Source organism: Dipodomys merriami, unplaced genomic scaffold (genome assembly GCF_024711535.1).
Source record: "Dipodomys merriami isolate MVZ:Mamm:240054 unplaced genomic scaffold, mDipMer1.0.p SCAF_48, whole genome shotgun sequence".
Classification (NCBI taxonomy): Eukaryota; Metazoa; Chordata; class Mammalia; order Rodentia; family Heteromyidae; genus Dipodomys; species Dipodomys merriami.
This window is the reverse complement of record NW_027206046.1, coordinates 9,820,223-9,842,217: the sequence shown is the minus strand read 5'-3', so window position 1 is coordinate 9,842,217 and position 21,995 is coordinate 9,820,223. Positions and strand designations below refer to the sequence as shown.

The following is a 21,995-nucleotide window of genomic DNA, read 5'->3' as shown; positions in this document are numbered from 1 at the left end:
ACCATTGCTTATTCATTTGTAATAATGAGCCTACTTTTCTTTCAAGACTTACTTTGCATATCAAAATGATGCCTCACACTTAATGGATTCTAATTTTCTATGTTACGAGTAATGAATTGGAAGGATCAAATTTGACAGTGGTGGATTGTGTTTTCCTTATTTCACTAAGAGATTTGCAAGATAATAAATAGGTTTATTAAACTGTTGTGTCTCATAGGACTTGAAGTTTAAAACATTTATGCTTTGTATTAATTGTTCCAAATTAAAAATAGAAAACAGCCTCATAAATGGTAGCATAGATCAGTTGTTTCATTAAACCTTGTATTTCTAAATTATAGATTAAGGCTTTGACTGAATTGAAAATGAAGAAGTGGACTTTATTTTTATTATCTATCTGTCTATCATTTAATTTTTGCTAGGGTCTCTATGTGTTGCCCAGGCAGACTTCAAACTCTTGACAGTATTGGGGTTTGAACTCAAGGCCTTGAGCTTGCTAGGCTGGCTCTCAACCATTTGACCCATGCTTCTAGCCCTTAATCTCTAACTCTGATCCCTTTGCCTCGGCCTACCCAATATTAGAATAATAACTGAGTGCCACCACACACTTCAGAGATAGGCTTTACATTCAATGATTCCAGATTAGAAAAAGTGTCAAATTATAGTAGGAATTATTAAAATATACATATATTTAAACTTAAATATATTTAAATGTACATGTATATATAATTTAAGTATTTATTTAAATACCTATATACTTAAATATATTTATATACACACATACAATGTATATATAAATGGAAAATGAACAACTAATGTGTCGTATTTATGAAGATTTGTGTTGACTTTTAAGCATATGTAGTAATTTCTAGGAGGTGGGGTTGTAGAAACAGTTCTGGAAAGTTAAAACCTCTTTCAGTCCTGTGTCTATCACAGTTTGGAATTTATTTCTAATTAGCACATGAATTGTTAGTGTATCTGTTGGGATTTCTGAAGTATGAGATCAGTGCACTCTTCTGAGCACATAAAAATTTTCCTTTGTGATCAAGTTTATTGCTGTTAACATCTTTTGTTGTTGTTGTTTTGTCTGGAGACTGGAAAACCAGCAAATACCAACATAAACTTCCATTCACCTCTGGGTTATTTTTTCATTAGAAATCCATAGAATCTGAATAATAAATCCTGTTTGTAGTTGGAATTGCAGAATCACCAACAGCACCCATCAACTGAGTGCTCACTATGTGCTAATGACAGTGTTACATATTTATGTGTAAAATATCATTGAATCTTCACCACAGCCCTAGAAAAACTCCCAAGTTACACAATTATCATCATCCCCATTTGACAGAAGGGGTAATTGAGTTTTAAAAACAGAACTAATTGTTCTACTGAGTCAATTAGTTCAGTAGCAGAGGGGAAATCCAATCTCCATCTTTTGAATTGCACAGAGGTTTAGTCCCAGGATGATACTTCTGGGGATTATGCAGAGGAAATCGGTGTCAACTTGTGGGAAGGAAGCCCGACTAGCAAATGGGTAGATGATACATACTTTGTAGCTGGCCCCTCTACAAAATGCCAAAAAATTCAAGTGAGGAGTATGTTGAAAGAAGACAGCCCTGCTTTTAAGTCATGTCTTAATACTTAGCAGTGTAGATGAAGCGTATAAATTCTGGCGACTAAGTGACACCATGTATTTTACAAATCTATGATAGCAATTTGGACACAGTGCAAAACCCACGAGAATGGGAGTGCAATGACTTCATTGGTTCTTAAAAACTAGAAGCTTAGGATATAACAGTACTTACTTAGTACTTAAAGAAACCAACCAACTCATGGGGAAAATGGGGTGGCTCATCTCACAAGCACTGATTTATTTTCTCCATTTATCTGCTGTATTTTATCCATATTAGTGAGTTCTTTTTCTCAGAAAGGAATGAAGAATTATTTGGGGAACTATTACACAAATATCATAGATAATAGCCTGATTTCTAGAATTACTTGAGCCATGAGGACAGGAAACAGACATGATTGTATAATCATAATGAATGGGGGATTTTTTTTGATAGTAAAGAAACCGTAGATGAAAAAGTACAGAGAAAGGAAAATAGGTTTCCAAAGAACTTCTTTTGAGTTGGAGGACTTAACAAGGGTCCTACAACAAAAGATAAGAGAAAAGCAGAGAAATTAATTCAGAGTATGTGACACAGGAGCATTCATAAGGAAATAAAGAGGTGATTAAACCTGGATGGCTTTGTGCCAGATTTGATGAAGAGTCAACAGCCATGGAGAAGTGTAGGAGAGCGACTGAAAGGTGGGTGAGCTAGAAAAACAGTACAGTCTGTCCTCTCATATTCCCCTTGGTGTCCCTGACTCCCAGAGAAATGGATGCTGCTTCTCTTGGACTCCTAACTCTCACATGAGGATCTTATAGCCTGCATCAAAGGAAAATTTGAAAGTCTCTCTTTTAGTGTCATTATTCAAAATTCCATCCATTTAAATAGTTATCTCTCCTTCTCTATACCTGCTGTCTTTCTCTTTCTCCTTCCTTTCCCCACCCTCAGGCTAGAACTCAGAGCCTCACATTCTTGCTTGGCTTTTTCTATTCAGGGCTGGCAATCTATGGCAATCTACCACTGGAGTCATGTCATATCTTCTTGGTTTTTGCTGCTTAAGTAGAGACAAAAAGGGTTTTGGAATTTTCTGCCTGTATTGGCTTTGAACTTTGTCCTCAGATCTCAGCCTCTGAGTAGCTAGGGTGATAGGCCATGAACCACCTGTTCTTGGATGGAATTAGATTTCAGAGGGAGGTAGTACCTAGGCTGTGTTTTAAAGGGGAAAAGTAGCTGTGATTACACTGAAACTGAAGAAGAAAACAAAGAAGAAGGGGAAAATGGTCCAACATATGGAACATTAGATATATCAAGAAATCATAAGTCATCTGGGTGGCTGGATGGATAAGCTAAGTGTTGTGGAATGAGAATGGACAATTTTAGAGTTAGATGGTCAGCAGCTTGGATCAGGATAGGATATGTAGGCTGAAGAGCTGAATCTTTCATAAGCTAATTAATGTGTCACAAGCAATTGGTAGTTTTAAGGTAGTTATAAAAATTAAATACAAGCAATGTGTTGAAAGAAGAAGATATGGAAGGAAAGCTAAAATCCAGCAGGGCAGTATAATTCTTGAGGCAAGTGAGAATAAAAATCTGGATAGGAGCCAGGCTCTGGTGGCTCACACCTATAGTCCAAGCTACTCAAAAGGCTGAGATCTGAGGATTACAATTCAAAGCCAGCTGGGGCAGGAAAGTTCATGAGACTGGAAAACTGGAAGTGACTCTTTGGCTCTAGTGGTAGAGCACTAGCCTTGAGCTGAAGAGCTGAGGGGCAGCACCTATGCCCAGAGTTCATGACCCATGACTGACCCAAAAATAAAAAATTTGGATAGGGATGAGACAGGAAGAAACAGTCAAAACCCTGAGGTATGCCAAATGAAGAATCTATCAGAGAGTAAAAAGAAAGAGATGCTGTGGATTGTGGTAATGTTTAATATTAAAATACAGCAACCATCTAGCTTTACAATATTACAATTTTGAGTAAAACCTATGCATACATGTGCCTGTTTGACTCTAATTCCTTCTATTCCTCACCAAGATATAACAATGACCATTGCTAAAGGCTAGCACTTTACCACTTGAGCCACAGCACCACTGGTTTTGTTAATTTTATCCTTGCAAAGTTCTTTATGCTTTTATGGCCTATGGATATCTCTCTTAGAAAAGCATATTAGATGTGGGCAAATGGCCCTATCCTTGAGACAGCTTTGAAGGCAAAGATTGAGAGTCAAATTCTAAAGGCCAAATACCACATATTATTGCTTATTTGTGGAAACTAGAGCTAAAATGATTATTGATGATGCTGATGGTGGTGAAGCAATAGGAGGAGGGAGCAGAAACAGAGGAGAAAGGAAGAGAGGCAAAGGGGACAAGAATGTAAAAATGTAAAGATACTGAGTGACAAAGTACAATGAATCAAAGGATATAGGTGATTACACTTGTAATCATATCTAGTCCAGAGCTTGGGGTCTGAGGATCACGGTTTGAAGCCAACACAGGCTGGAAAGTCCATGAGATTCTTTTTATTATTATTATTATTATTTTCCATGAGATTCTTATGTCCAATTATCTACCAAAAATTCTGGAAGTGGAGCTGTGGCTCAAGTGTTAGAGCACTAGCCCTGAGCACAAAAGTTTAGGCACAGCCCTCAGGCCCTGAGTTCAAGACCTAGAACAGGCACACACACACACACAAAATAAGGTAAATGACCCATTGCAACAATGATATGTACAAGACACTATGTTGAAAACGAACTTTACAACTTGCGGGGGGTGGGGGGGAAGGAGGGAGAAGTTGGGGAGGTGGGGAGGAAAGAGATGGCAGGGGAAAAACAAAGGAGGAGGTAACAATGCTCAATAGGAAATGTACTCATTACCTTACTGTTACCCCTGTGTACACTATTTTTACAACAAAAAAGTCTGTAAAAATAAAAAAATAAGGTGTATGAAGAAAGCATCAGGAAACTATTTGAAAAGGAAAAGAGGAGGAAGGGAGGAAGTAGAAAGGAGCAGTGAACTTATTAAATGCATGTATGGAATTATCACAATGTAATGCCCTCAAGTCATTAATGTATGCAAATTCAAAGCAAAAATGAAATAAATTGTTTGCCTAATCTTAGATTTTCATTGGTGAAATAAAACTGAATGCTGCAAATGAATTCAACTATGTTTACTTTTAATTTTTGATTATAATAGTTCTGAGCGTAAACTATTGATAAACGTAAGACTTAAATATTGAAGTTTTAAAATGTTGGTTGAAATTATTAAGCCACTGGCAGTAAGAGATTGATGAAAGGCACTTTTCTTTTTGTAGAAGTTAAACTAGAATATTGTTAGCATGTGTGATTGTCTTTTTTTATTGATTTCATATTGAGGTCATATTTACCTTAGGTAGTACTTGATCTCCCATAATGTACATAAGATGTATGAATTTTGTGTTTGTGCATGTGAGGTGTGATTCCTTTGTTTTGTAGTATATTATTTTGGTTCATCTGACCTGATGTCGAGATATAGGAAGATAGAGTATTGGTAAAACTAAAGCTCATCATCAGAAGACAGCCATGAGTAGCTCTGGCTACCATTACAATGGTACATCAGTACAAGTAATCTACTTTGCCATCACCCAATGTTGTTTTCAGGATCAATGCTCTTATGTGTAGCATTCTTCTTTCTTTATGAAAATCCATAAACAAAGTTTATAAGTAAAAGAATGCAAGCATTATATAATAAGTATTATGGAGTGTGTGTGTGTGTGTGTGTGTGTGTGTGTGTGTGTGTGTGTGTGTGTGTGTGCAGTGTGTGTAAAGTGGAGAGAACAAAAGATTTTTCTCAGCCATATTCCTCTTTTTGATACACTAATAATTTATGTTTGGTTTTAGGTTTCCTCAAGAATTAAACATGGGAAAAATAAGTGCTGAAATTATGTGGACTCTTTTTGCTCTAGATATGAAATATGCTTTAGAAGGTAAGTAGACATGTCCTTTCTTGTTAGAATGTAATGCTTTGCTTCAATTGTGATTTTATATTGTTGGTCTTCAATGTAAGGAATGGACACATTAAAACACGGATTAGTGAAATTAACTTTGTCCTAATATATATTTCCAAATGGTAGAAGATAAGCTCTTCAAGTACTTAGAAGTCCTAAAGAAGTACATATGTGTTTCATTTAAGAGGCCTTGGTCATAAGTGTATTAATACACATACACACACACATACACATATATGTACATCTTGATCAGGTATATTTCACTTGTATACTGATGAAGGAAATCTTTATGAAAGTTCACTTTACCAAAGTAGAATATGATGGAGAGGAAGGTTAAGATATGGCCAAAGATTACATCAAGGATCTTCCATCAGAAACTCCACTCTCAGAAAGTTCATATACATTTTTCTAATTTGGGGAGGGGAAGGGAAATAATAAAATGCTGAAACAAGGATACAGGATGACCCATTGTAAAAATGAGATGTACAGGACACTGTGTAGAAAATGAACTTTACAACTTGGGGGGTAGGAGGAAGTTGGGGAGGTAGGGACAGAAGGGATGGTAAGGGAAAAAAAGGAGGAGGTAACAAAGCTCGATAGGAAATGTACTCATTACCTTACTGATGTAACTGTAACTCCTCTGCACACTATTTTTACAAGAAAAAAAGAAAGTCCAACTCTGACAGGGAAAAGCAAGAACAAAAATAAACAATTCTGTAAATACTCTTTAATCATCCTCTGCTGTGTTTCAAGGAAGAGATATAACTGTAAACCAGGCTCCTCTGCTTGAACTCACAGCCTAATTTAAAAAAAATTCTTTGTACTTTTTTAGCAACTATGTGTTGAGCCCTAGGAAGCTAGCATTGGAACTGTGACCTGCTTCCTACTTCCCTTTGCACAGTCTTCTTGTATCTCCTGTCTTATCTTTCCTGAGTCCCAATGTACTCCCTCTCTTTCTATCCTTGAAGTATGCTTTATTCACCCTGACTCTAGTCATTCATTGAGTCACATGGGAAAAAAACATGTCATCTGCCATCTTGCCCTGAGATCTAATTCTTGAATTCCATTGTCCTCATCTTTAAAGTGAAAGGTGCACATTGGGCCAAAGGTTTGAACCATGGACAGGGTGGCTTGCAATCACATTTCATGGGAATGTAACTCCTTTGGGGACTGTGGTGAGAAAGTATTGATTTCCAGCACACATGTGTCTGCCCAGTGTCATTATCTTTGCCTGCCCAGAAGTGACCTGAGTATTTTGTTTTATATTATCTTAAGTTAAAATAAGTAGTGATTTTAAACAAGTCTAATGTTTACATGAAGAAATATAAAACTGAGAATTTTTTAATGAATGAAACAATGAAAATGGAAATGCAGTCAGCAAAACATCTTTAACTTTGACCAGATGTGTATTGATTACATAATTATGTACTCATTACAGAAAATAACTCAAAATGCTGATATTCATAAGAGGCCTGGAGGCATGAGTCAGTAATAGAGTATTTGCCTAGAAAATGCCAGTACCTGAGTTCCAACTCTAGTACCATTAACAAAAATGCTGATATGGTTATTAACACAAAGCAGATGAAAATGAAGGGGTTAATTAATACTTTATGATTCTTTTTCTTATCCTACTTGTACATGTTTTAATTTACTTGACTTTTAAAAATAGGCTTATTGAGAATATACTCTATTTAACATGGAATTTACTTATTTGAATTATTTAATACAATCATTGTTCTTGCCCATATTTTCAGGAAAGCATAGTTGGTATGAGAAGCCCTTTTTTGTTCCAGGGTTATATTTGTTATTCTTGTAATCACCAAATCTTATGTAATCACGCTCTGCCCTTGTTTATTTGAGTCAAATTGTAAATGCAACAACCTTACACAAAGAACCTTGAAGATAGGAGATCAGAATACTTAACTATGCTTCACCTGAGCATGGGTAGTAATACAAACTCTAAGACAATAAAAACAAGATTTCAGAATTTAAGGAACACAGTACAAAATGCTTTATCACCTACAGTACTGTACTGTAACAGTACAGTGTTTTGTAATTAATGTATAACCATCTCCAAACATTAGTTTCCTAGCCTACAAAATGATAGTAATAGTTCCCAGGTTGGTGTGAGAATCAAATTATATGTTAATATACTTTGTAAACTCCAAAATACTATATTAATATATGTTCCATATTATAGAACATGTTATATACTTTATATTATAGTATACTGTATAGTTATATAATACTTGCTATATTATAAATAACGTGTAGTATATACTGCTTATATTGTCATCTATAGTACATAATATGTCAAATATATAGTATATATAATATTAATATACTACAGTTGTTGTGCAAGTGGAGGTAGAAATGTCAATGTCCCAAATGTTCTTCTACTGGAATCATTTAAGGTTTTATCTCCTAGCAGAAAGTTTAAAACATCTGGAAATCTACTCACTCTCTTTTCTATTTTCCTTTTGCCATTTCAGTCAATAGTTGACTTCCAGAATCATATCTTTTTATTTTTATTTTTTATTGTGAAAATACTGTATAGAGGGGTTACAATTACATGGGCAAGATAATGAGTACATTTCTTATCAAGCATTGTAGCCTCCTCCTTTGCAGAAACATATCTTTTTAAAAGAAGCTAGATTAATTATAATCACCAGATGGAAAAAAAAATAAGGATTAAGAGTATCTCAGAAAATAGAAGGCATATACTAAGAAGCATTCTGCCGGCACTCTTTTGCACATTGGTAGTAGTGCTCTTACTCTGCCTATTTGCCTTATAGAACGTTGTTAAAATTAATTGAGTGTAGAGTAGTGCTTCAAGCTACTGACCTAGAAAGACTGTGTGTTGTTATTATATAATTTGGGCTGCATAATTCGTCTTGTCATTAAAAGCATCTGAGCCTGACTCCAGAGCAGCCTCTGATGCAGTCAGGTCAATAGAGCAGACCTGGCTACAATTATGCACGGGTAACTTTGGGATATAGCTTTCTGCTTTACTTCATGAACTCATCTGCTGTGTCAAAGAGAATAAATTCAAAAAAACACAACCACTGTTCCAAACTGGGCTTCATCTCTATGAGCCAATTTATTTTGTTTTTTTTTTATTGGACATTAATGTTCTTAAGCATTTCATAAGCAGTCATTCATTTGATCACCATGAAGGTAGAACTTGCTAGATCTTATTTACTTGGTTTAATCCAGATAAATTCCAATTTGTTCAAATTTGAAAGAAAGCATGATTTTTTATTTTTGAGGAAAGGAGTAGAGGATGGAATGTCTCATTTACATCGAACTGGAGTTGGTTTTGTAAAATCTCTCAAGACTTTATACTGATGATTTATATAGCCTTTTTTTCCAAAGGTACAAATATATGTTGCTTTGATTTAGGCCAACATTTGAACTCAGGGTCCGCAACTTTTTTACTCACTTTTTTAATATTTAATGAATGATTTTTGATCGCTCATTAAAATATCAACCTTCAGTTTCCACATTTTCAAACCAATGGAAAAAAGTCTTGCCTCAATAATGATGAAAAGAGAAAAAGGATTGAGGCCCTTATAATTAAGAGTTAAAAAGAAAATTGGGTGGGGGGAGGGGGGTAAAATTGGGTGGGGGGAGGGGGGAGGCGGGGAAGGGAAGTGAAGGGTAAACAAAGGAGGAGGCTGCAATGCTTGGTAAGAAATGTATGCATTATCCTGCCCATGTAATTGTAGCCCCCCTGTACAGTATGTTCTCAAATAAAATAAAATACAATTTAAAAAAAAAAAGAGTTAAAAAGAAATAACTGATACATTTAAGAACAAAAGAAGAAAGCAAAAATGAAAGAAGACAACTTAAAGATGCAAATTGATATATAATAATTTTCAAAGAACTTTGTGTAAATAAAAGAGAAATGTTGGCCAGGTGCTGGTGGCTCATGCCTGTAATGCTAGCTACTCAGGAGGCTGAGATCTGAGGATCACGGTTCAAAGCCAGCCTGGGTAGGAAAGTCCATGAGACTCTTATCTCCAATAAACCACTAGAAAACCAGAAGTGGTATTGTGGCTCAAGCAGTAGAGCGCTCGCCTTGAGCTGAAGAGCACAGGGACCACGCCCAAGCCCAGAGTTCAAGCCCCATGAGCGACAAAAAAAAATTTTTAATTAAAAAATTAAAAAATAAAAGAGAAATGTTTCCATAAGTAAATGAATGTAGGAAAAGAATAGACAAAGTCAAGAAGTATTACAGTAAAAGGCAGCATGAAAGCCAATGAGAGAAACATGAAGAGGAAGACACTGCCAACTAGTCATAACTGAAGAAATAAATAACTCTTGTAAAAGAATATAAAACTTCCAGCCGAGAGTTGGAAGTTCATGCCTATTATCCTTGCTACTCACGAGGATCTGAAGATTGTGGTTCAAAGCCAGCCCAAACAGGAAAGTCTATGATACTCTTATGTCCAATTAGCCACCAGAAAAAAGGCTAGAAGTGGAGCTGGACAGAGCACCAGGTTTGAGCACAAAACCTTAGGAACAGAATCGAGGCCCTCATTTCAACCCCCAGGGCTGGAAAATAAGAAAAAAAATAGATATATAGATAACTGTATTGTTTTGTTTCATCTCCTATTATAAACATAAAATACTGTATAGCAATCAATCCATACTACAAGGCATCACTACTTTTTTGGTGTTTCTTTTGAGTCAAAATTCAACTAATGAGATATATTTCCTCTCATATAATGTTTACACCTTTCTTTAGGGCCTTATCAGTTTTAATAAAAGAAAATTCAGTGCATTTGCAAACACTTCATCAGTTTTTTCTTTTCTTTGCCAGTCCTGGGCTTGAACTCTGGGTCTGGGCACTGTCCCCTAGCTCAAAGCTAGCACTCTACCACTTGAGCCACAGCACTGCCTTTTTCTGTGGTTAATTGGAGATGAGTCTCACAGACTTTTCTTCCCAGGTCGGCTTTAAATCATGATCCTCAGACCTCAGCATCCTGAGCAGCTAGGATTACAGAAGTGAGCCTCTGGCACCCAGCTTGCTATATGTCCTTTGTATCATACTTCTGCCTAAGTCAAGTATTATAATGGTAGATAATTAACTTTGCCAGATTTTTTTTTCAGTTGTGGGGCTTGAACTTGGGGCCTGGGCATTGTCCCTAAGAGCTCAAGTCAAGCACTCTACCACTTGAGCCACTTCCAGTTTTCTGGTGGTTTGTTGGAGATAAGAGTCTCATGGACTTTCCTGACCAGGCTGGCTTTAAACCTCAATCCCCAGATCTCAGCCTCCTGAGTAGCTAGCATTACAGGCATGAACCACCAATGTTTTTGTTTGTTTGTTTGTTTGTCAGTCCGAGCTTAGACTCAGGGCTTGGACACAAGGCACAGCGCCACTTCAGGCCTCTTTCTGTTTATGTGGTACTGAGGAATTGAACCCAGGGCTTCATGCATGCTAGGCAAGCACTCTACCACTGAGCCACCTTCCCAGCTTTGCCAGATTTTATCAAAGTGGATTTAATTGAAGAGTTGTGTGAAATTTTGCTCAATTATATTTTCCATTACTTTAACTCTTCATCATGCTTTATCTACATGAAAACTAACATATTTTATTGCTTTTTAGTACGATTATGGTCTTAACAGCAAGATGATAAGATTATGATTTGTTCATGGGATAGGACCCTATTGACTATGATTCAGTCCTTAACTCTGGCCTCGTATGTGGTAGTTACTTGGTAAATGATAGTTGAATAAAAATCTAAAGTGTGCTAAACCTATATGGATGTATGTCTCTGTGTAGATTAACTATATAATTCAGAGTGACTTTCATTCAGATTAGAACCAAGGATTTCTCATTGCCTCTAATCTAAATGAAAGTTCCTACAGGTTTTCCAGTTAATTCTGTGTCAAAATACATTGTTTATGAGCTAATGATGCATGTTGATAATAGGGTGACGGCACAGTCCATGTTGATAATAGGGTGACGGCACAGTAGGGCTATTGCTTCCACATCTAGCACCTTTCATGGGTAAGCAATTTAACTTTAATCCTTAGCCAAAGGCTTTCTAATGTCAAACAATCTATTTTACATTAGCAGCATGGCACCTGGAACATCTGGTCAAACTTTCCTTTTATGAGATAAAGTCAAATTTTAACTACTGAACAGATTTCATGGGCTGGCTAATGAAATTTAGCTGTCAGGCTCCACAATCCAAAAATCGAATAACATTCCATTATATCCCCTATGTCATTTAGTGGGAAAACAGGGATCAGGGAGAATAAAGCTGATGAGAATCAAGGGAGACAAATGAGTTTCAGGCCCATCTCCCTTTGCTTGCTCTGATTTGTTCTTCTGTACTTTGCTTACTCTCTCCTTCATCTTCATTTCCAAGCTTAAATGTTTGGGGTGTCTTGGTTATTGTGGCTTCCAAAAGATCTGATCTCAAAATAAGGATGGAAGCTGGGTACTGGTGGCTCACATCCGTAACCCTAGCTACTCAGGAGGCTAAAATCTGAGGATTATGGTTTGAAGCCAGCCCAGGCAGAGAAAAGTCCATGAGACTTTTATTTCCACTAAACTTCTCAGAAAAATCCAACAGTGGGTCTAGCCTTGGGCATAAAGAGGTTCAAGGACAGGGCTCATGCTTTGAGTTCAAGCCCCAGGACAGGCAAATAAATAAACAAATAAGATAAGGAAAGGCATTACAATTAAAACATGGGAAGGAGAGAAATAATAATAATAATAAAAAACCAGGCAGAAAAAAAAAACTGTGAACATAGGTGAAGTACAAATGGCTCTATGGAAATAAGCCTGCAAGTCAATAGAATGGAAACTAGAATTGAAGCTTGTGATCCTCTGCTTTCCCCTCCTCCTTAACATTTTTTTTCCAGAAATTCTAGTGATTCTTGCTCCCTTTTGATGCCCTGGAGAGGTGAGGTTTATTTTTTTGCTACCCATAAAAGCATTAAAAGGCAGCAAAGTATACAAAGCAGACCAAGAAAGCTTATTTGAAAGTGAAAGGAAAGCAGCCAAAGGAAATAAGAAGTCTCCCAAGGGAAAGGCTCCATAGAGGAATCCAAAGGAATCCTCCCATATCTCCTTCCTTTGGGCTTTGATTGTTTGATGGCTTGTACATTAGTCACCTTAGCTCTTTCCATTAGTTGATCGGACACGCAGGGCATTATGGGAAAAAGGAGCATTTGAGCAGAAGCCCAAGGCACTATGGGAACAAGAAGCACCATGTTGGGCCATGTGCTGCCCACCAATGTGTTATCCTGTTATCCCTAGCTACCTATTTAACAGTTCCTCCACTTCCTTATTCACCCTGAAGGAAAAATGTCAGTGTTAATTCAATAAACCTAAACTAGGATTTTTTTTTAGACATATTTCTGTTTGCTTCCCTGGCAGTTTTCTTTCCTCCATCCTGCCTTAACAACCAGTTGTAATTAAGTTGAAACTATGTGTTTTCTAATTCTAAAGCAGAATGAGAAGATAAACCCTATGTAATTAATCTAGAAAAATGCTGATTAGAGTATTTGACTTCTAAATAACAGCTAAGGAAAATAGACATCCAGAAGTACCATTACTTATTGTAACCTTTAGCTAACTACCAATTCACCTTGTTATCTATTTTGGAAGAAGGTAATTAAAACATTTTGACCCAAGTAGTACCCCATACTCCTTTGATAGACATCGTGAATAAGTATGCAATTAACCTACCTTCTCTAGGCCCAACTGAAAAGAAAACCACTAAACAGCAAAAATCTAGACTAAGCTGTTATGAGCAGTATAAGGGAATCTACTTATTAAATACTTGTGGAATATGCTCTGAAATTGAGTTCAATGGCTTTAAAAGGAGAGAAAAAAACTGCTGGACACTGGTGGCTCATACCTGTAATCCTAGCTACTCAGGAGGCTGAGATCTGAGGATCACAATTGGAAGCCAATCCCAAGCAGAAAATTCTCTAAGAGACTCTTATCTCTAATCACTCAAAAAACAGAAATGGCGCTGTGGTTCAAGTGGTAGAACACTAGCACAAATAGGCTCAGGGACAGTGTCCAGGCCTGAGTTCAAGCTCCACAACCAACCAAATCGAAAACCATACATTATACTATGGCAAATATTTAGTCAGACTCTAATAAATGATTGCCATATTTGAGAAGTAGAGGTCTTAAATATAATATTTACATTTTGAAAACGAGGGAAAATAAACTTTAGCTTACTATTTCTTTGTTTCTCTCTTTTTTACTTTCTTTTTCTTTCCTTTTCCTCCTCCTCCTTCAACCAGGACAGGGTTTTAATTTAGGGTATGGGTGGCTTTCCTTAGCTTTTGCACTCAAGGCTGTCACTGTACCACTTGAGCCACAGTCCGCTCCCGGCATTTTGCTTGTTAATTGGAGATAAGCATATTATAGACTTTTCTACCCAGGCTAGCTTTGAAATGTGACCTTCAGATGTCAGCCTGTTGAGGAGCTAGGTTCTTCCCATTTGTGGTAATGATTATCAAGTCTTATTCCACTGAACCTGGAGTAATAAAGTATGATTATATTTAGTCTTTCATTTTTCACATTATTTTTAGTTTTAAGCATCTTTGTTAATGCTTGGATACTAGACCAAACTAGTATCACTTACCGAACTTTTTAGATGAGTTATGGTAAAATGTAAATATTAAATTTTCTATTATTATAAGTCTTTGTCTGCTTTTCATATTGAATGCTATGTTTCATCCGAGTTTAAACATTTTTTAAAATGTACTAATTACTCCTATTTATTAGGCTATTAAGCTTCCCAATGTTTTGTGATATAAATCAATATTAAGGTTTTTTAATAACATTTAAGATGTACAGAGGTAAAGTGACTTGTCAAATCATATTTCCTCTGCTATTGCTTTTAGAAGAGTTGTTTCAGTGTGCACCAGTTACATAAAACTATTAGCATGAGAATTTAAATCACATTTTCTCTCCACTACATGGAAAAGGGAACCCATGATTTTAATCACTATTCTAAATCCTAGCTCAGGAATTTCACAAAGTAAGATGAGCCAACTGGGTGTTGGAGGTCTTTCATTTGTCTATTCCACTGAGAGGTTCTGCCCTTTGGTAACATATTCAAATAGCTAGTGCAAGTGTGGAAATCATTGTTGTGTAAATTTGAATAGATCTTGCCTACTTAGTGATCAAGTCTTCCCAAAGGAACCTTGGAATATTATAACCTCAGCTGTTATAACCATGTTGCAGATTCTCCTTAGAAAAACCTAGACAGAAGATAATATCCAAAGGAGTGTCATTAACATTTTATGGCTCCTGCTGCCCTTGAGAGAGAAGTTAATTTATTAAGTCACTACTCAGGGAGAAATATTGCTATCAGAGTACTGGATTGAGGGTTAATATTTGGTTTTGTTAAATTACATATTCAAGAAAAACAGCACATAAAACCAATTCTATGCAGAATTTTTAAATAAGTTTTTTATTGTGAAAATACTGTACAGAGGGATTATAGTTATAAGAGCAAGGTAAAGAGTACATTTCTTATCTAGCATTGTTGCCTCCTCCTTTGTTTTTCCCCTACCATCCCGTCCCTCCCACCTCCTCAATAACAAACACCCCCACACACACCCCACACACACCCATCCTCACCTAAATTGTAAAGTTTGTTTTTCAACATAGCATCTTGTACATATCATGGTTGCAATGGGTCAATCTGTATCCCTATTTAGACATTTGTTTTTTTCCCTTCCTCTCCTCAAATTATACCAACATCAAATACAGTGAAAACAGGGGTTATACTGTGGGGGAAGGACATACAAAGCAACAAAAAAAAATCCCTTATAAATATGTTAGAAACAATAGCAAGGAAGAAAAAACCACTTGTGTCCCTATCTTGGGGTTCATTTCACTTAATATCATCTGCGTTTTTCTGCTTGTCCCAGACATATATTAGTTATTGCAAATAAGGAAAACCATGGTACCTATGTTTCTTTGGGCCTGGCTTACTTCACTTAATATGATTTTCTCCAAGTATTTCCATTTCCTAACAAATGGGGCAACATCATTCTTTCTGATGGAGACATAGAATTCTATTATATATATCTATATATCTATATATAAATATATAGATATATAGATATATATCACATTTTCTTGGTCCATTTATCTACTGAGGGACATCTTCATTGGTTCCATATCTTAGCTATGGTAAATAGTGCTGCAATAAATATAGTTGTGCTGGTAGCTTTAGTATGGTCTTGTTTGTGATCAAATGGGTAAATGTCCAAAAGTGGGATTGCTGGGTCATAGAGGTGCTCTATGAGAAGTCTTTTGAGGAAACTCCATACTACTTTCCAAAGTGGTTGAACAAGTTTACACTCCCACCAACAATGCAGTAGGGTTCCCTTCTGGCCACATCCCCTCCAGCATCTGTTGTTATTAGAGTTCTTGATTATAGCCATTCTAACTGGGGTGAGGTGGAATCTCAATGTTGTTTTGATTTGCATTTCTTTTGTGGCTAGAGAGGTTGAGCATTTCTTCATAGGTCTATTGGCCATTCTTATTTTCTCTTTAGAGAAGTTTCTCTTGAAGTCTTTAGCCCACTTATTTATTGGGAAGATGTTTCTTTGAGGATTTGTTGTTGGGAGATTTAATTTTTTGAGTTCAAAGTATATTTTAGATATGAGACCCTTGTCCATTGTATGGCTAGTGAAGATCTTCTCCCAATCCGTGGGCTTTCTATTGATCTTGCTAGCTATGTCCTTTGCCATGCAGAAGCTCTGCAGCTTCATGCAATCCCATTTGTCCAACCTTTCTTTGATTTGTTGTGTTTCTGGGTCTCTATTAAGAAAATTTCAGCTTGTGCCAAGGAGACCTAAGGTTTCTCCTATTCTGTCCTGTAATGTTTTCACAGTGTCTGCTTTGACTCCAAGGTCTTTGATCCATTTGGAGTTGATTCTGGTGCAGGGTGATATATAGGATCTAGCTTTAATTTTCTACAGGCGATTAACCAATTTTGCCAGCACCATTTACTGAAGAGGCTGTCTTTCTTCCATTCTATTTTTTTACCTCCCTTATCGAAGATTAGGTGGCTATAGGTCTGTGGGTTCATTTCTGGGTTTTCAATTCTATCCCATTGGTCCTGAGGTCTCTTCTTGTGCCAGAACCAAGCTGTTTTGATTACTATAGCTTTGTAGTAGAGTTTGAAATTTGGTATTGATACTCCTCTAGCACTGTTCTTTCTGTTAAGGATCATTTTTGCTATTCAGGGTCTTTTATTGTTCCATATGAATATTTGGATTGCCTCTTCTATTTCCTTGAAGAATGAGGTTGGAATATTGATAGGCATTGTATTGAATTTGTAGGTAGCCTTGGGAAGTATTGCCATTGTCACAATGTTGATCCCAACCAGGAGAATGGGAGGTTTTTCCACTTTCTAAGTTCTGTTTTGATTTCCTTTTTCAGGTTTTTAAAGTTTTCATCTTAGAGGTTCTTCACTTCCTAGGTATCTTATTTTTGTGGGACTATTACAAAAGGAGTTGTTGGCATACAGAAAAGCCATTGAATTTTGAGGAAGGGTTGATTTTATACCCTGCTACTTTGCCAAAGTTTCAGGTCAGCTTGAGTAATTTGGGAGTGGAGTCCGTGGGATTCTTTAAATACAAGATCATATCATCTGCAAAGAGGGAGAGTTTTATTTCTTCTTTCCCTATTTGGATCCCCTTTATGTCTGCATCTTGTCTTATTGCTGTAGCTAGGCACTCTAATACTAGATTGAAGAGAAGTGGAGAGAGTGGGCATCCTTGTCTTGTTCCTGAGGTTAAGAGGAAATGGCTTTAGTTTTTCACCATTGAGTATACTGCTGGCTGTAGGTTTGTCATATACAGCCTTTATCGTATTGAGGAATGTTCCATGGATTCCTAGTTTTTCCAGAGCCCTCATCATAAACGGGTGTTGGATCTTGTCAAATGCTTTTTCTGCATCTATTGAGATAACCATGTGGTTCTTATCCCTGCTCTTGTTGATGTGATGAATATATTAATTGATTTGCATATGTCTATGTAGAATTTTGACAGGATCATATTTCCTAGAATAATTGAAAGATTTAAGTCTTGGATATTATTGAATATTGGTTCCCTCCATTGGAGAACTACTCTTTTGCCAATTTCTTTAATTACAAGATTTTTTTCTGCCTAAGATCCAACACTTTTTTAATGGCAGAATATTTAGACTCTAATACAGTGTTTCAAATGCAGTATTATATCTTTTTAGTGTATTATAGGGTACATATGTGTATGTGTATATATATATATATATGTTCTACAAAACATATTTACTAAGGTTTGTGTTACAATCATGAGAGTTGATTGCAATGCAACTGAGGCAGAGGTTTTGAAGGCTATTCATTTCATATACTATGAATTATGTTCTTTGGTTTAGAGGTATCTTCTAGAGTTCAGAATATTCTGTAATTATAACAACTATGTCTTTTAAACAATAACAGGCCTTATGGTCTTTTATATAACTCATAGTTTGACCAAGAGACATAAGTGAGAGAGTTCTGTATAAAATGAAACCGTATCTATGAAATAGAAACCACCTTAGACCGTATGTTCTCTATGGGTTTAATACTACTATCAAAAAGTCATTTTTTGAGATGTGAGCTTAAAAAATTCTACCACAAAATTTATCCTTAAAAATGTGAATTAATCTGTAATTTGTATTTACATACATGAGCAACCACAGAAAAAAGTAACACATTTATCTTGCCATTTAGTAAGTTAATATGCAAGTATCCAGTCTGTAGGTATTATACTAAGTGTTTAGGGTTAAAAAGAATAATACACACACACACACACACACACACACACACACACACACACATGCACGCATGCACACACGCATGCGCGCGCACGCGCCTCTGCTTCTACATAGCTTATAGTTTGACTGGAGACAAGTATGAGTCAAATATTCACACTTATTTAGGTAAAAGTAGCCATGACACCTGCTATAAAAGCTGGCAATGTGGTGCTAGGAGACTTATATGAGAAGGGTATTTTAGCAGTCTATTGAAAAATAGAAACGTGTATGGTAATATATACACACCAAAAAACTAAAGAATGTTATACTTAGGGGAGGAATCCAATGGTATAACTTCTCTGAACAACTAATGAACTGTTTTCACAAAATCAATACCAGAAAGCTGAAATATGTTGTGGGGGATTGGGGGGAGGGCATGTAATGAATTAGGAAAGGTAAGCAAATGCAGTCATTTATTTAATGTATAATATATAAAAATTGAACTCTTTAATTTGAGAGTGGAGATGGAAGGGGGAAATGGAAGAGAATGAGACACTGATTAAGATGCATTATACTCATAACTTGACTTACGGAATTGTAACCTCTTTGTACAACTACTTAGTAATAAATTTTTATTTTTTTGGGGGGGGTCCTGTCGTGGGGCCTGAACTCTGGGCCTGGACGCTGTCCCTCAGCTCTTCAGCTCAAGGCTGGCACTCTACCACTTGAGCCACAGTGCCACTTCCGGCTTTTTTCTTTTTGCTTATGTGGTGCTGAGGAATCGAACCCAGGGCCTCATGCATGAAAGGCAAGAGCTCTACCACTGAGCCACCTTCCCAGCCCCGTAATAAAATTTTTTAAATAAGGAAGAAAACACATTCTCTAAGAAAGCAACTGTGAACTGAGATCTCAAGAACAAGTAGCAGTTAACTAGTTGAAAGGGACTGTAGGTTCTAATGTAATGCAAAAAATAAAGCAATTAATGCATACCGAAATACTTTCTATCAATTTTAAATATTCAGCACTGATTCTTTAAGTCCTATAGCCTGTAAAATTTAGAATTTACATTCCTCTCTTGGCTGCCTACAATGAGATTGTTTTATGTGAATGTGTATTCACCAATTTAACCTGTCCAGGAACAAACTCATTTTTCTTTATTGTAAAACCAGCTTCCCCTTGGACAATTACTCTTCCTGGTTACCACTTAGCCTCAACTATTTTCCGTGTTGGCTAGTTCCCACAATGTTCCAAAAGAGGAAATGCATTTCCATCTTTAGCTATTTGATTATGCTCGTGATATTTTAGTCACGAAACATTTTCCAGCCGGCAATCTTGACATACATATTCAGTAGCATCTAAATATTGTTGTCGCTTCTATTATATGCTGCAAAGGAAAAAAAATGGTTCAACAGATGCTCCAAAATTTCTAAAACTTGTAATTCTCAAAACATTTGGTGTTGTTTCATAAAGTTGGAATCTCATCAATGATTGAGTTGACTGTTTGTATCACAGCCTTTTCCTTTCTCTAGTCTGAGACAGATCTTTAGTCCATTTGCAATTCCATAGCAAATAAGAATGCAGGTGACATGTTTACATTTCATAGGGTTATTATACAGATTCAAATCTGAAGCCAACAGAGTTCAAAATACCTGTCAAGTAAGAAACTTACAGGCAGCTTGAGATACCACTGTATTTTCTGTACATGCTGAAAGTAATCATCACTTTCATGTACTCAGGAATGCTACATTTCCAACTATCCAAAGCTCATACATTTCTGTAATTGGCAGGAAAAGGTACATTCATAAGAAAAAAATCAAGGTAAACCAATTTTTGAGTAATCGTATGATTAGCCCTTTTTACAAAATATTTGAAGAAAAGCCAAGAAAAATGAATAGTCATAATACTACCCTAACCCTCCAATCCCCCTAACTTCCAGGTATTTTTAAATTTCGAATGACCCAACCCATAGTTCTGGCCCCATGGAAAGTCTGAGCCACAAAAAGCTCATGACTAAGTCCTTACAAACTCAATTGATTGCTTGTATGTCTCATGCCCCGAATTATCTTTGAAAATATAGATGGAAGTGGATCACAAGATAAAAATGCCATCTGTTTGCTTTCCTTTTGGGGGAAAAAACATGTCTACAAGAGAGCTGAGATTCAAACGTTGAATTTCCTTATGTCTAGAGTTTTGTGCTGACCAAATTGTACACATGTACCTTTTTTTTAAATCCTAGATTTATGTGGTGATTGTTGCATGAGGTCATTATCTGAAGAGGTCCTCTTTCTAAGCTCCTAGATTCCTACTGCCTGAATCTTTCCATCTCTAGATGATAAATAGAATCTGTCTTAGTGTTTGTACCTGTTCTGTAAGGATACACATTGTCTGATTTGATATTTTAGGTTCCATTTCTCAAACTCTTGGACTGCTTATGATCTGGACATCTGTAGGTCTAGAGGGCTGATGTTGAGGAAATGATTCCAAATTCCCACCAGCACATCAAGAACATGGTTTGAAAACAGTTCTCCCACTTTGATTCCTGGTAGTCCTTAAGGGACCCACTCTAACACCAGTAACCCTGTCAGATCTTCAAGTAGACCACATTTACCCCTTCTCCCTTCCTCCTTGCTGGCAGAGTCAGAGTTCTATTACTTCCAAACTTTAGCTATCTTCTCCTCTCTTTCCCTCATACCTACCTATCACTGCACTAGTTCAAGATACTGTGTTTCATATGAAATCCTTCTCAGCTGCCAGCCCTACCAAATGTCTCTCCTGCATGAGATCCAGCTGCACTTACACATCTCTATCATCCTGTACTACATAGAATTATCCTCAATACAGAACTTCATGAAAAATGATATTACAGCCTAATATCATTCAAATGAATAGCTAATTCTTCATGAAAATGCCACTGGTATGCAGGTATATTACCCAGGTATATTACTCAGTGCCTTGGCCACTTTTCATTAAACTAGGGAATCTGAAGTCTGAATTAAAATCTATAGATTAGGGGGAAAAATGATCCCCTTGAAGGAACATGAAACCTGAATCCTAAACTGATTTTCATTAGTTGATTTATTTGAATTGTTTAGTTATCATATAGAAAAAATAAACTTTCAGGCTAGCTATGATCCTACCATCATAGTTTCCAGTTCTGTATTTGCCTATAAAATTTCATATACCATCAATATTTATGTCCTGTCTTAGTTTCTCATTTGAAATACTTGGCATGTTGATATACAATCTCAGAGTCATTTAAAATAGTTATGCAATAATCCACCAAAGCCATCAACTTCAACACTGTTTGGGAGATAATCAAGTTGTTAGTATTCTTTAAAGTATTATGAATAATGCTACAATGTAAATGTTCTTATAGTCTGCTTTTCTCTTCATTGTGTTTATATCTTTGGGCAGATTATCCAGAGTAGAATTACTGACTTGAAGAAGATCAATGCTGTATTTCCTTCGAAATTCATTGCCAAATTATTTCCCAGTGTTTTCAATGGCATGTGTTGCCACCAGCAATATATGGGTGTTCTTTTCTCAGCGCACCGATGACAGAATAGAATATGGTGCTCATGTTAAGTTAGCTATTGGGATAGTTAAAAAGCAGAGTCTGTTTGTTTAG

General features: G+C 36.4%; 1 protein-coding gene across 1 annotated transcript in view; it reads left to right on the top strand.

Annotated features, from left to right (window-relative positions):
• Unc13c (unc-13 homolog C) overlaps positions 1-21,995 on the top strand; it is a 281,403-nt gene that overhangs the window by 170,375 nt on the left and 89,033 nt on the right. Inside the window, exon 18 of the mRNA XM_069995373.1 lies at positions 5,486-5,571. Within this exon, the coding sequence (XP_069851474.1) occupies positions 5,486-5,571 (86 nt within the window). The remainder of the gene's footprint in view (positions 1-5,485; positions 5,572-21,995) is intronic.